Below are 13,617 nucleotides of genomic sequence, written 5' to 3'. Positions count from 1 at the left end.
TATCCCAGAGACATCCAGATTTTCCACAGGGTCAGATATTTGGTACAGTCATACAAAGCCTGCGGTCAAATTCAGGAGAAGTGTTGATGTTACAAAAGGCAGATTTCAAACCTCCAGCATTGGTGTAGATGAATAGAAGACAAAAAATACTTATAACAGGTATTGTAGTATAGGATGATTGTGACACTTGTGCATACAAGCCTTTTCTCTAGCTAAAAAAAGTTGACATAGAAATAAGTGATTTCTTCACATTTGTAATGGGGAGCAAACAAAGAACACTACTGGAGTTGTGTCTGCGTGGCTCCACTTTGATGGTGTTGCTGTTGCTGAACTCCTTCAGTGAGTACAGTAATGAAAAAAACACAATTTATATTCTCGTGGCTGTTGATGGGAGGACTTTATGGTGTAAACGGCTCCTTTACAACTTTTGGTAAGCAAAATTCTTATAAATATAGATACACGTGTAAGAGACATGAGACTGGTCACAAAATTACATCAAAAAGAGTCTAGGCCTCCAAATAAATCTTGACATTGAAGTGATGTCAAAACAGAATGAAAAGAGCAAGATGAAAAGCAGGCGGGGGCCGGGGGGGCCCTTGTGGCTCTGCACAGCTCCTGCCAGGAGGGCACAGCCGGGGGGTCGGGCTGTGCTCCAGGAACAGGGACAGGAGCAGAGGGAACGGCCTCAGGCTGGGCCAGGGCAGCTCAGGGTGGGCACAGCAGGAATTTCCCCATGGAAAGGGGGCTCAGGGCCTGGCACTGCCCAGGGAGGGTTGGAGTGCCCATCCCTGGAGGGGTCACCTGGAGGTGGCACTCAGAGGGGACAAGGTGGCGATCGGGCACCCCTCGGACTCGGTGCTCTGGGAGGGCTCTCCCAGCCTGATGGGCCGTGTCACTCGCTCCCTGTCCCTGTGTCACTCCCTGCCCCTGCGTCACTCCCTGTCCTCTGTCACTCACTCCCTGTCCCTCTGTCGCTCCCGGTCCCTCTGTCGCTCACTCCCTGTCTCCGTGCCGCTCCCGGTCCCCCTGTCGCTCCCGGTTGCTCTGTCACTCACTCCCTGTCCCTGTATCGCTCCCGGGCCCTCTGTCGCTCCCTCTCCCCCTGTCTCCTCCCCACTGCGCCGCTCCCGCTCCCTCAACCCCCGCCCTGCGCACGCGCGGGACGTGCGCGGGCGCGGGTCGCGCCATGGAGGCGGAGGGCGGGAGCAGCGCGTGCCGCGCCTGCGCAGCGCGACGGGGCGGGGCGGGGCGGCCGGGCCCGGAACGGAGTCCGGGTTTGTTGTTTTGGCCCCAGCGGCTCCTCAGTCGCCTCAGCCGCGCCGCCGTCGCCATGTCCAGCCCTCAGGAACAGCCGCAGCACAACAACAACAACAACCCGCCGGCGGACGGGACGCACGGCGAGCCCGGCCTCAACAGTGAGTGCGGCCGCGGGGGCGCGGGCGGGGAATGGCGCGGGGGGGCCCTGAAGGGGCCGCGGGGGCCACGATCCCCTGGCGCCGCTCCGGGCCGCCATTGGCGTAGGACGCGGCGCGCGAGCCGCCGGGGGCCAATGGCCGGGGCGGAGCGGGTATAAACGGCCCGGCGGGGCGCGTGAGGGGCCGGCTGGCAGCGGGAGCGGCGGCAGCCGAGGCCGAGGCAGCCGAGGGGCCGCGCGGCGCTACCGGGCCGGATAAAACGGGCTCCGGGTGCTGTGAGAGTGCTGCGCCTGGCAGGACCCGACCCGCCTCCTTTCGCAGGGGGCTGAGGGCGATCGAGTCCCCCGAGGAACGGCCCGAGCTCGTTGCGTGGTTACACGGAGTTTACCCGAACAGCGACGATGGGGATACAGCGGGGTAGGGGGAGGAGCGTGGCTGTGGGAATGAGTTTATTCAGTGGCTTAGTCAATAGCACTGACGTGAGCTATTTCCCTCTATATCCGGCATCTCTGTCAGCTGCTTTGCTGCATCCTTTTGTTCCTGGGATAACACTAGTAAGGCACATCATGTAGGCTCTGGTACTTACTTGGCCAATGCTTTCTCTCGTTATTACAAGACAGCTCCTTCGGTATGTCTTTTCATCTCTAAATTTTAAGGATAGAAGAGGTGAAAAGATTGCATTAATGATTAACTATAACCTCCGTGGTTTACGATGTAGTTTAGCTGACCACAAAATAAACTCGTTATTGTTGCTTTTCCATAACTCAATGGAAATTGTATGAAAGGAAGAATAAACTGTGTCCTTTTCATAACGCTGCTATTGTGTTGTGGTAACGCTCCATCGTGTGATAACCGTGACACCTTAAACAATGTTACCTGAGTCAATAATCTTGGCAAATTATTCAGGTCTGTTATACTTAAATAACAATTAGGCTGTCAAAGTTGTGACGTGCTGCGTGCCTGACTCGATGCTTACTTCAGAAATGGCCATATTTGATGTCTGTATATTTTATTTTTAATTTCTGGCAATGTGGTAACTCCGTGACTCATTAATCTGCTGGGTGATAGGGGCGACAGGAACTGAGAGCTCTGTAAGCCAGGGGTGGATCTGCCCACGGGGATCTTGCTGCTGGGGCAGCTCGTAAAGGCTCACCCAGCTCAGTGATTGCTGGAGGAGCTGAGCACGAGGTAGGAGAGGAAATGTTTGACACTCTGTGCTCCAACAACAAAACAAATGCACCCAATCAGTTCCCTGCAGACTCAGTGGTGCTTTCAGATGTTCAACTCCTGCACAATGCTTTGGTGAGAGAGGTGCCTTTTCTGCCATTCTCTCAGCTTTTCAGTGAACTTTTCAGGCTAATGAGCTGAGACACCTTTTCATGGTGTTCTGTGTGTCATTTGTGTGTGTTTAGGGCCTTTTATTCAAAGATCCCTTAGCACTTGGAAGGCAGAAGAGCTGGGAATAAAACTGGTAACCCGTGCTTTATTAGGTTCAAAGAGATAAAAACCCTAAGTTGCTTACTTTGGGAATTCTAGATGCTTCCTATATTTTAATTATTATAAAGCTCTGTTACATATTGACAAAAAAATCCCACCTTAGGCAAGAGCCCATCTAGCTCTGTCATGGAAAATCTGCTTAATAATTACCATTGTGGGAGTCTGGTTGGTTTGCTTTTCCTTTCCCTGTTCTTTTTTTTTTGTTGTCAATGTTGTACTTCATTGTAAAAGTGATATTTATTAGTTAATTCAGGTTGATCATGTCTCAGACTACTTGTGAGTAACTGAGTTGGTAGTAGCTTGGAGTATTTTTATATCTATAAAATGTGTACAGGTATTTAATTTATATATTGCCTTTGATATCTCCACTTCTTGTACTGAGCTGAAATCAGAGGGAATAAACAAAATGAGACCAGTCTTCCCCATCATGTTTAAGCCCTGCTGTTTAAACAGTCTGCCAAGTTATGGAAGAACATAGAATTAAAGTCAATGTATGTAAATTCATAGTGAAATAATTAGCTATAGAGCAAAGCCAGAATTCAAACAATTTTGGAGAAAAATACCATTGATGTGAACAGTTGTTTGTGGTTTTTTGTCTCCAAACAGTGTGTGTTATGTGATTTGTGAAGGGAGGAGATGCTGCCACATTTCTTAATTGTATTACTCTTAATTCTACTGCTCTTCATTCTGCCACATTTCCTATTTTACTGTCAAGTAGAGATACGGGAAAGTAAAAGTTCTCAGGCAGGTGATTAATGTACAAAAAAGCTCGGGGCAAACCCCATTCTCTGTTATTTGGCAGTTTATTCTCCAATACATTCCTGTCCATCTCTTTAAAGAAATAGAGATTTATGTCCCTCTAATCAGTCTTGGAACCCTGTCATGTTCTCTGCTCCCTGTCCCAAAGTGGTTGTGAGTGCCAGTGGGAGTGGGCAGCGTGCATGAGCTTGATGGCAGATTATGCTTCCGTAATGTATTTTGAGTCATTCCCGGTGAGGTCAGCTGGGAACGTGCTGCTCCTCATGTCAACTCCTACTCAGCTCCCAGGGACTCTTTACTCAGGAAGATTTGGGATTTCTTCCTACTACGGCCACGGTGTGTTTTAGATAAACACAGAATTTGTCAGCCCGAGGTAAATGAGTAAAAACTTTATTTGTGGCAGTGGATTTAGAGCTGTGTGTCAGAGTAAGGAGATCTGATCACCATCCTCTGGGTGTTCTAGTGTCAGAGGAACACATCCCATCGCGCTTTTGTCCTCTGCTGATTTTTTTGATCCTAGATGGCTTTGCAGATCCTGATTTTTCCAATAGCAAAAAGTGGTTATTGGGGAATATAAAGCTCTTTTACCTAACTTTTGACCACTTGCTAATTGCATTTGCCACCTGCTTTTTTGCAGGTGTGGTCTCTTGTGCAAGGCAGAACAACTTTTCTGATGAAGCTCTTAGAGTTTGGCCATTTTATTTAGGAATTCAGATACCAGCAATCATCACCAATCTGGAATGACACAGTCTCTGTCTGATGCTGACTGAGCAAAGCTGCCTCTTCCCAGTTAACACCTGCTTGTCTGAAAAGCCTAATATGCAGTGCTGAGCTGGTGCCTGTGCACTCCCAAAATTCCCTGTTTGTGAATCCAGCCTGGGGAGACTAGGCTGGGAACCACCAGAGCATGATGCTTCCATGGACATCACTGTAATGGCATCGTGAATAATTGGTACTAAAGGAGAATTCTTCATCAAATCAAGTTGAAAACAGGCTCATTATTAAACATCCCTTCCTGTGTCACTGATGGAGCTCCCAGAGACAAAACCATGCTACAAAAAATAAGTGCAGGCACTCCCAGGTGCATTTCAGAAATCAAAAATCAGTGTTAAAATGTAGGACTTGTACAAATAATGCTCAAAATGTTGTATTTGTATCTTCAGGCTTGCTTTTCTTACTTGGATATTTTTACATCCTGGGGGAAGATGTCCAAACTTTAAAAAATAGTTAACCAAATACAAAAAGAATCCTGAAAGCTCCTACCTTCAGATGGAATAAACTAAATTACAGAGGAATTGTGGTGACATGTATCTCTACATGTCACCAGTTGAAACATATCACTAAAGAATGTATCAGAACATACACTCTCATATTTGGTTAATCTGCACATAAAATATAAGTGAAATACATTTTAAAATAAAAATCCTCTCTTCATCTACACAATGTGTGAACTTTTTATCAGCTGCTCTTGTCATCTAGAGTACACTCTTGCTCTTTGTTGGATCTTAGTGCACGTGTAGATGTCCCATAGGTAAAACTACCAAAAAATGAGGGGAAAACAGTAAAGTGGAGCTTTATGGGAGATGTTTGTGCCAGGCCAATGCAAGCTGAAGGAGACCTGAGAATGGCAGCCTGCCTGATGTATAGAAAAATTGGGGATTGATCCAGGGCCTAAGGAAGTAAAGGAAAGGAGAATATAAAGCTGCACAGGGGGGAGTTTTGTAGTAGGGACATAGGAATGAAAATTCTGTTTGAGAAAGGAATGTAGAACAGGATGAGGTCTAATGTAGTGATCTGTAGTTCACAAACTGCAGAGAGGTGTGGCTGATTAAAGCATTAATAGCTGGGGAGAAAGGAGACATCTTATTGACCAGCTCCAGAGTTAGGGAGCAACAGCGCAGCTTTTAGGGGTGTTTGTGTTGGTGAAAGAAGAAGAACCCTGTCGCTGCTGTCTCTATCCTGTGTTTATGAGCTCTCTCAGGTCAGTGTGTGTTATCTGAACCCAGCATGCTGGTGTTTCCCTCTGGGTGCAGTTGATAAACTGAAGGTGTGTTCTGTGCTGGGGTGTCCATGAGGTGACATGTGGCTGCCCTACAGGTTCCTGGGTGGAGCTGCAGATGAACGGCAACGGCAACAGCAACGACAACAGCAACGGCAAGAACGGGGGCCTGGAGCACGTCCCATCCTCCTCCTCCATCCACAATGGAGACATGGAAAAAATCCTCCTGGATGCACAGCACGAGTCAGGACAGAGCAGTTCAAGAGGTAGTTCCCACTGTGACAGGTAAAGGAGTGTTGGCTACTCTGCCTGTGATTTATGACCCATTTTGTCCTGTAGATTGGTAAAGCTTTTTGTCAGGGAAAAGTCTGTTGTGCTCCAGTATTTGGAATAGCTGCTGGCTCGTGGTTACTGTGTGATGCTTCCACTTGTAATGATACAAAAACACATATAATTCACAGTACTGGTAGTGTTCCCTACAAGGACGAAGGGAGTTGCATCTTTTCTGTAGCAGCTGAACTTTTGGGCAGTGCTTTCTTTGCTTTAGGGAGCAACTGTGAACTCTGTTGAGAAAGGTAGGATTATAAATTGTAAAAAAATTGAAAAGGCAGGGGGGTTGGGAAGACTTTGTAGTGCTGGTATTTGGGATCTGAAGGGTGGTGCAGTCTGTAACTCAGCTGAATAATGTCCAAAAGTACATGAGGAAATAATTTACTGATGATTCTTTAGTTGACAAAATGACATTATGATATCAATTTTTCTTTAGCCCGTCACCTCAAGATGATGGACAGATAACTTTTGATGTGGAAATGCACACAAGTAAAGACAGTAGTTCTCAGGTATTTTCTTCCTTAACTTCTAAAATATACATTTGTAAGTTATGGATATTTGATCTAGGCTTGAGTGGTAGAACATGCTGTTTGTGATGTCAAAAGACTTATATTCTCTATTAATTGAAATTTGACTTGGAGATTAATAGTGTTGGAGTGAGGGAAAATGACTCTCCATCTGTACAGCTGAGAAATGCTTCTTTCCTAGTAGTCATTTTACTGTGTAACCCTGCTGGCAGTGGGTGTCAAAGCTGGGTTTAAAATGTTCATATTTCTGCACAAGATTTCAGAGTGTTCAGTGATTGCTGTGCAGACACACGACAGTGAGTAATCTCCATAACACGAACTGAGAGGAGATTAATGCTGAACTCTTAGTTTGATGATTTCATAAAATTTGCTGTCTTCAGCAGTATAAATAAAAAGCATTCCTGGAAGAATTAAACCTTGCATTTAATTTTGCCAAAGACCTGGGACTGTTGCAGTTCTGCCCTGAGAGCCAAAAGGGTCTGAATGAAGGTGTTGGTGAGCTCTGCATCTCACTTGCGACTGTGCTATTTGATTACCTCTGGGTTTGCTGTGGTTCTCACTTAATGTTGTAAGTGGCTTATCTTATTTTAATAAGAGTCATTCAGGAGATTGTTTTAATACTAAGTAGGAGTCAGTGGTGTTCTCTACTCTTCCTATTTTACTTCTTTTCTTATATGGTAACATTTGCATCTATTGATATGAAGTTAAATCTTTATGTACAATTAGAGTGAGTGCTTGCTTTTCCCTCTTGCATCTGGGATTCACCCAGTAGAAGCTACTAGTTGTAAGTAATGTAAATTTTAAATTATTAATAGCACCTTTAAAAAGTCAAAATACTGGTTTTGGAACCTTTTTATTTGACTTGCCATGCTTTTAGTCATGTTCTGTGGGCTTTAATGGAATGCCATCAACCTAATGTTTTTTTCCATTTGTAAATATTTTTTGCACAGTTCTGGTTTATTACATTTAGGATTAAAATAATAATTTCTTTTTGTTAGTTAAAAAAACAAATAGCTTGCAATAATGTGGAAATCCTGGCTACAGTAATAGAATTTGTGGTTTCCTGACTTCTGCTGGCAAAATCAAATCTCTTTGAAATAATCAGCTGTCCAAGAACACTTACTCATTTATCAGCTGCCACCATTTGGTGCTTATCATGTCACCACTGTTGTTGTCACTCTCAATTTAACACCCTGAGAAGCAGCTAATTGTGTCTTACAAGGCTTGTCCCCTGTGTGTTTCAGTCCGAAGAAGAAGCAGTAGAAGGAGAGAAAGAATTGGAAGTTTTGAAGAAAAGTGCAGACTGGGTGTCAGACTGGTCAAGTAGGCCTGAAAACATTCCTCCCAAGTGAGTTAAACTCCGTGTTTTTAATGAATATTAATATATTTTAATGAATAGATGAAGGAAAAGATCATCACAGTCTCACAATCAAAATAAGTTCGTCTTAGGAAGAGATTGATTTCTCTGTGGGGAGGCTAAAAAGATCAAAACAATGAAGTATGAAAATCAAAATAGCAACAGAATGACTTGAAGGTAATACAAAGCCACAGCAAGCTGATTGCCAGGCTTCTTGACAAAATTATAATTAGTGGGAGAGCTGGGTACTTGGAGCTGGGATTCATGGGATTTAGTCTTGGCTTATTGAATGGAAGAGTGTTGAGCAAGTCTCCTAAATTCTCTGTCCCTTTTTTTCTTTCTATGTAAAATATGTAATGTTCATCCACGGAAGGGGAAACCTTGAGATCCTTGAATGCAAAGCATTTTTATTAAAATAGAGGATGCTGTCTAAATCTGGCAGACTTCTGTATCTGTGTTTGGAACAAAAAATGAGGCCTCTTGCTAACAAATCACATCCTGAAATTCCCTCTCTCGGACCTACCTCTCTCTGCAGCTCCTGCTCCCTTTGTGTCTATACTGTCTGTGTAAGTGGTCTCTGCACAATCCCTCCTCTTACTATCTTTGATTCCTTACTCTGTGTAAGGGATCTCGGGCTTTGATCTCTAGCTCTTTGTACTTAAAAAAAAAACCATTCCTACAGAGATCTGTGCATTTGTGTGAAAAATAAAAAAAAAAAAGGGAAAGAAACAAAAAAGTCTTGTTGAATTTTTCCCCCCTCCCCCTCTTCTTCCAGGGAATTCCACTTCAGGCATCCTAAACGTTCAGTGTCTCTAAGTATGAGAAAAAGCGGAGCAATGAAAAAAGGTGGCATTTTCTCTGCAGAATTTCTTAAGGTTTTCATTCCATCTCTGTTCATATCTCATGTTTTGGCTCTGGGACTAGGGTAAGTATTGACCTAATTCTCACTTCAGCTTTTGCCTTTCCACTTTGCTTGAATGTCAGGTCCTGCTGAAAAAGACTTTTTCTAGAGTAATGATTTTTGCCCATCACTCAGACTTGGTGTACTTTTACAAAAGCAGGAAAACTTTGCAGCAGTTAGAACTTTGCAGCCTTTAATGTCCTTTATTTCTAGAATAAATCAAGTTATATTGAATATGCATGGATGAGTTTGCAAATAACCTTTGCAATTGTAACATGCGCAATTTGATTATGTGCCTTTTATTTAAATGCTTCAGGTTATAAGGGGGAAAATTAGAATAGATGAAAAATAGCTTCTACTGACCAATATGAAACTACACTGTACAAATAATGATGCTGAGGTGGTGTGTGTGGCACAAACACTGTAATTTCCAGTTTATTGCTGCATTTTGGTGTTTCTGAAAGTCAAAGTCTGAGTACTTAGAGAAAGAGAGATGAGAAATTGGATGTGTCCTGCAAGATCAGCTGTGTCTCTGCTCAGCAGTGTTTTCATTGCCTGTGTAATCCAATATAATCTCTCACTTTGCCTAAATCCCTACGTTCTGTTTATCCACCTTAAATTCTGGGATGAGGCAAAGGCATGGACTCAAAACATGGTTTTATTTAGCTTTGTGTTTGGTTTCGTGGATGTAGTTTGTCTCTTTAAATTCTTCTAAACTTTGAAATAAATTAGGATAGAAATGTGAGGATATACTGTGGAATATTTGTACTACAGCAAAATTGTGCATTTCTGCAATGATTTAAATCTTGCTTGTGGTCAGTGTTTGCATAGGTCCTCAATGCTCAGAGTCTTAAAGCTCACCCCCCTCCCTATAGGCAGCACTTGATACGTTTTACCTCAGTTGTCTGGGAGTGTTGCTGTGTCAGGTACTCAAAACAAAAGCTTTTGGACTGGGGTTTTCAGATGAGCTGGCACTAGAGGAAAACCCACTTTGGGTGAGTACTGAGAGCATTGATCCTTCCAGACTCATGCAAAACCTCACTGTAAGTAGTTTTATAGAAGAGAAGTGAAGTCTGTGGATGGATCTCAGACTTGAGAGAGGGATTAGAGCTGCTGGGTGTGTGGGGACTGTGGGAAAGCAGGGAGTATTCCTGTGCAATACGTTATCCTTATACTTTTTATTTCAGCATCTACATTGGGAAACGCCTGACCACACCTTCAGCCAGCACTTATTGAACCCATGGAGTGCAAACCTGGACCCATGTGACCTGTGAAGGTGTTACTGTCTCATTTAGTACATTTGACTTGAGACCATTTTAAGCATGACCCTGACTTCACCCTTTCCTTCCATATCCAGGTTTTTGCTAACTCTGGAATTCAGTATTGTGTTGGAACTGTTGAGGTGTTTGGCTATCCACATTCTTTCCCTCTCTCCCATTCCCCTGCCTCTTGGCCTGCAAGACACGTCAGAGTTGCTGGATGGAGTTTACAACTGTCTCTGTGTTGCAAGGGCTTCTCTCAATGCAAAATGCCACCAGCAAGTTTAATTTTATCAGTGATGCTGTTGCCTCCTCAGTGCAACCTGACTTCAGTTGCAGTTGTGCATGATCTAAGTGTTGACTGCATGGTGGTGATAAAACAGTCTCTTTGGAAGGAAATTACTGATTGGAGTTTTTCTTTTGTAAAAAAGAAGCTGGTTGTGGAATAAACTAAGAAATCACTGGCAATAAAGATCCAGTTTAAATCAGCTTTCGGGGGGAATTTATTCGGCCCCTTGTATTGGGTAACAAACACCATTTGAATTGCAGGAGGCAAAGACTGCATAAATTTTAAAGTAGGATTACTAAATCTATCAGCATATTTTAATACTAGGTAATTGTTGTAATCTTGTCTTTTCTATGAAGTCAGCTCCTTATTCCTTGTAGGAAAACCTGTCTGATACCTAGGAAATATTAGAAAAACTGCATTGTTTGCATGTGAAGAAGCTTTTTTTTCTTTACCTGTTTTCTTAAGGGAAAATTTTCAATGTGAAATTTTCCTTTTCACAGTAGTTCTAAATTAAGGAAAAACCCAGCAGCTGTAGTGTAGGTAGGTTCTGTGTCAAAGGAAAATATTCTGTTTGTGGTGGACCCATTTACATCTCTGAAGATCCAGCAATTTCAGCAGGAAAAGCATTTGACTCATCCTTAAGGGGGACAATCTTGCAGGTGCATAAAGGTTCAGAAGTTGTAAAAGCTCTGAAATGTCTTCTGCAAATGAATTTTCAATATTCTTCTCTCTCATTGTTTACTGTACAATCTCCTTTTTGGGGATACTTGGAACCTGAAAGTCACTTGTGATGTCTCATGTTAGGGTAGATTTCTCACTGATGTTGTTGAACTTTTATCTTAGGGAACATTAAGCCTTGTCCTCCTTCAGTGACACTTCTTTTCAAAATGTGAAGCTTTAGTACCAAATTGTTACAAAGCATTGGGACAGTCTTGTCCCTAAATATATTTTATTGGATTTCAGAACATGTAGCATGAACTCTGAAGGATAGAATACTCCTTTTATATATATATATATATATATATATATGTGAATATATATATATATATGGTATAGACTTTAATACTAAGTATTTAGGGAACCAATGCTAATTTTTAGACTAGCAAAAATCACATTTAAATAAAAACTTTAGTCGGCTGACTTGTAGAAAATAAGGAAATCTAGTCAGCCATTTGGAGAAAACAGCTACCTATGATTGTTTGCTTGCATCAGACTTTATAAAGTTGATTATTTGATAGAGCAGTGATTGCATGAACCAGTTGATGCATAAAAGCTAAATCCCAGCTGAGATTTGGGTTAAAAAACTTCAGTTAGCTCCCAGGAAGTGAAAAATTAAAGTATGAATCCACTGCTAAACTGTATTTATTTTCATTCTCTACTTCTGAATACTGTCAGAGAATGCTTTCAAAGTGAACAACAAATCCTCTTGAGTAATCTGCTTTTTTTTCCTTTTAGTTGTGAATACTTAGTGGCACTTGAGCTGCCCACAAGTGCAGGTTTGTTTTGGCTGTGGATATTGGGTTTCACCCAAAGGTGGGGGTGGGCAGGGGAACCTGGTGGAGGGTGTTTTAGAGAGCATCAAATACTTCATTTTACAGCCCTAAAATCTGAGGGGACAGGAGAAAGGCTGGACCACTTTCACTTCTAACACAGCACCTTGTTTTGTATAAAATTGGAGTAGTGGAAAAAGAGATTTTTACTAAGTAGGGAATACTTTTTAAAGAGGAAAACCCAGTAAATTACACCTTTCTAAATTAAAAGGTAATTCTTCAGAATATCTGATAAATAACAGTGCTAACTTGTGGCTGGAGTATCAAGACCAGTAATGACACTTGGAGTAAAACCTGTGAAACCCAGAGCTGAGGAATGCCCCGTGGTCACTGTAACACTGGCTGGGATACAATGCAGTATTTATTGAGACCCTATTCTAGGCTTTGGAGAAAAATCTGCAACTTCCACTTTTACAGTGAACAGGAATAGAGTGTTGTATCATTCACAAAGGGGTTTCAATTATTGAGAGTTGAAGTTTTGTTAAGATAAATGTTGTTTAAAAAGCTTTATATCTGTTTACAGTTTTGGAAAAAAAAGTGTAGGCTTCATTTTTCTTACATTCAGTGAAAACTGGCCTAGACTTGTAAATAGGATCAAGAAAAAATGCATAAACTCGCACATTAAAGATGCAGGCTGACCTAACTGCAGCAAATGCATATTTACTTACTGTTTTCAAAAGTGAAAGCTGAAGATTGTTAGAAATTCAAATTTTTAATTGACATTTGTTGAAATATTGGAGTTAACTGAGCCAAAGTGATTATGCATTCTTCATAAATTAGTTAGCACTTTGTAACATTATATACAGTTTACATGTATAAGTTGTAGCTTATATACATTTTGTGCCATTAAAGCTCTCACAAAACTGGTTGTCTGAAATTACTTCATGCTGCGCCTTTCTTTTGTCTTTCTTCTCTTTCCCTTTTTTTACAGGTCTGCTTTTTAAGATGTTTTATGGAACTGTTTTGTTCTGGGTGACACGAACATTGAAGCTGCTGTTTATAGACTAGAATAATTTTTTTGAAAGATTGCTGGGGTTTGTTTTTGTTTTGTTTTTTAGTGACATGGGATCATCCGCTTCATTTCCTGAAGCACTTAATAAAAATACTCCCCCTGGATGGCTTTGTGTACCTTCTCCAAGTCCTCCAGCACCTTGTCCAGGAAAAATTCTGGAAGGAAAATAATGTGGTGGCATATTAAATGTAAAGTAGAATTGCTGAGATTTTGTATGATTGATCAACTCTATTGTGTTCCTTGTATTTCTCTTCTGTTTCCTCATTGGGTTTAATTTGCAGATTAAAGAGTAAGGGACATAAACTCTAATTGTTAATCTGCCTCCATGTTCTTGGTTCAAGAGCACAGGTTATTTCTGTTTATCCAGAGGAGAGTTGTTTATTCTAGGTGGAAATGGCACCATTCTGATTCCTGGTACCACCCATTTTAGTTATTCTTTTCTATATTTTTAATCTGTAAATCCAGAACTTTGTGTAAATGGGATTTTCTTTTTCCAGAGGAATAAGCGAAAGCCATAAACTCTACTTTCAGAAAGTTTCTCTCTCTGGGTCTCACAGTGAAACTTGGGCCTGAACTTTTGAATTGCTTCAAAACCTTTTTAGTTATAATGCAAGAATAAATACAAGATCATGTTGCATAAGGCAGCACTTTCTTTGCTCTGGGATTATTCTGGTGTTAATCACATTTTGATGGAGTTGAGTTTCTTTTCATTCTTGTCGAGG

The 13,617-nt window shown here is 42.0% G+C and overlaps 1 protein-coding gene across 1 annotated transcript; it reads left to right on the top strand.

Annotated features, from left to right (window-relative positions):
- Positions 1 to 1,224: 1,224 nt before the first annotated feature.
- BNIP3L (BCL2 interacting protein 3 like) lies at positions 1,225 to 13,415 on the top strand. The gene is made up of 6 exons (XM_030964247.1): positions 1,225 to 1,415; positions 5,769 to 5,955; positions 6,437 to 6,509; positions 7,772 to 7,875; positions 8,660 to 8,809; positions 9,973 to 13,415. The coding sequence occupies exons 1-6, from the start codon at positions 1,331 to 1,333 to the stop codon at positions 10,019 to 10,021; spliced, it is 648 nt and encodes a 215-aa protein (XP_030820107.1). The 5' UTR covers positions 1,225 to 1,330; the 3' UTR covers positions 10,022 to 13,415.
- The last annotated feature ends 202 nt before the right edge of the window (positions 13,416 to 13,617 follow it).

This window comes from Camarhynchus parvulus, chromosome 22 (assembly GCF_901933205.1).
Source record: "Camarhynchus parvulus chromosome 22, STF_HiC, whole genome shotgun sequence".
Lineage (NCBI taxonomy): Eukaryota > Metazoa > Chordata > Aves > Passeriformes > Thraupidae > Camarhynchus > Camarhynchus parvulus.
The sequence above is the reverse complement of the archived record's forward strand: the minus strand, read 5'-3'. Positions and strand labels throughout refer to the sequence as shown.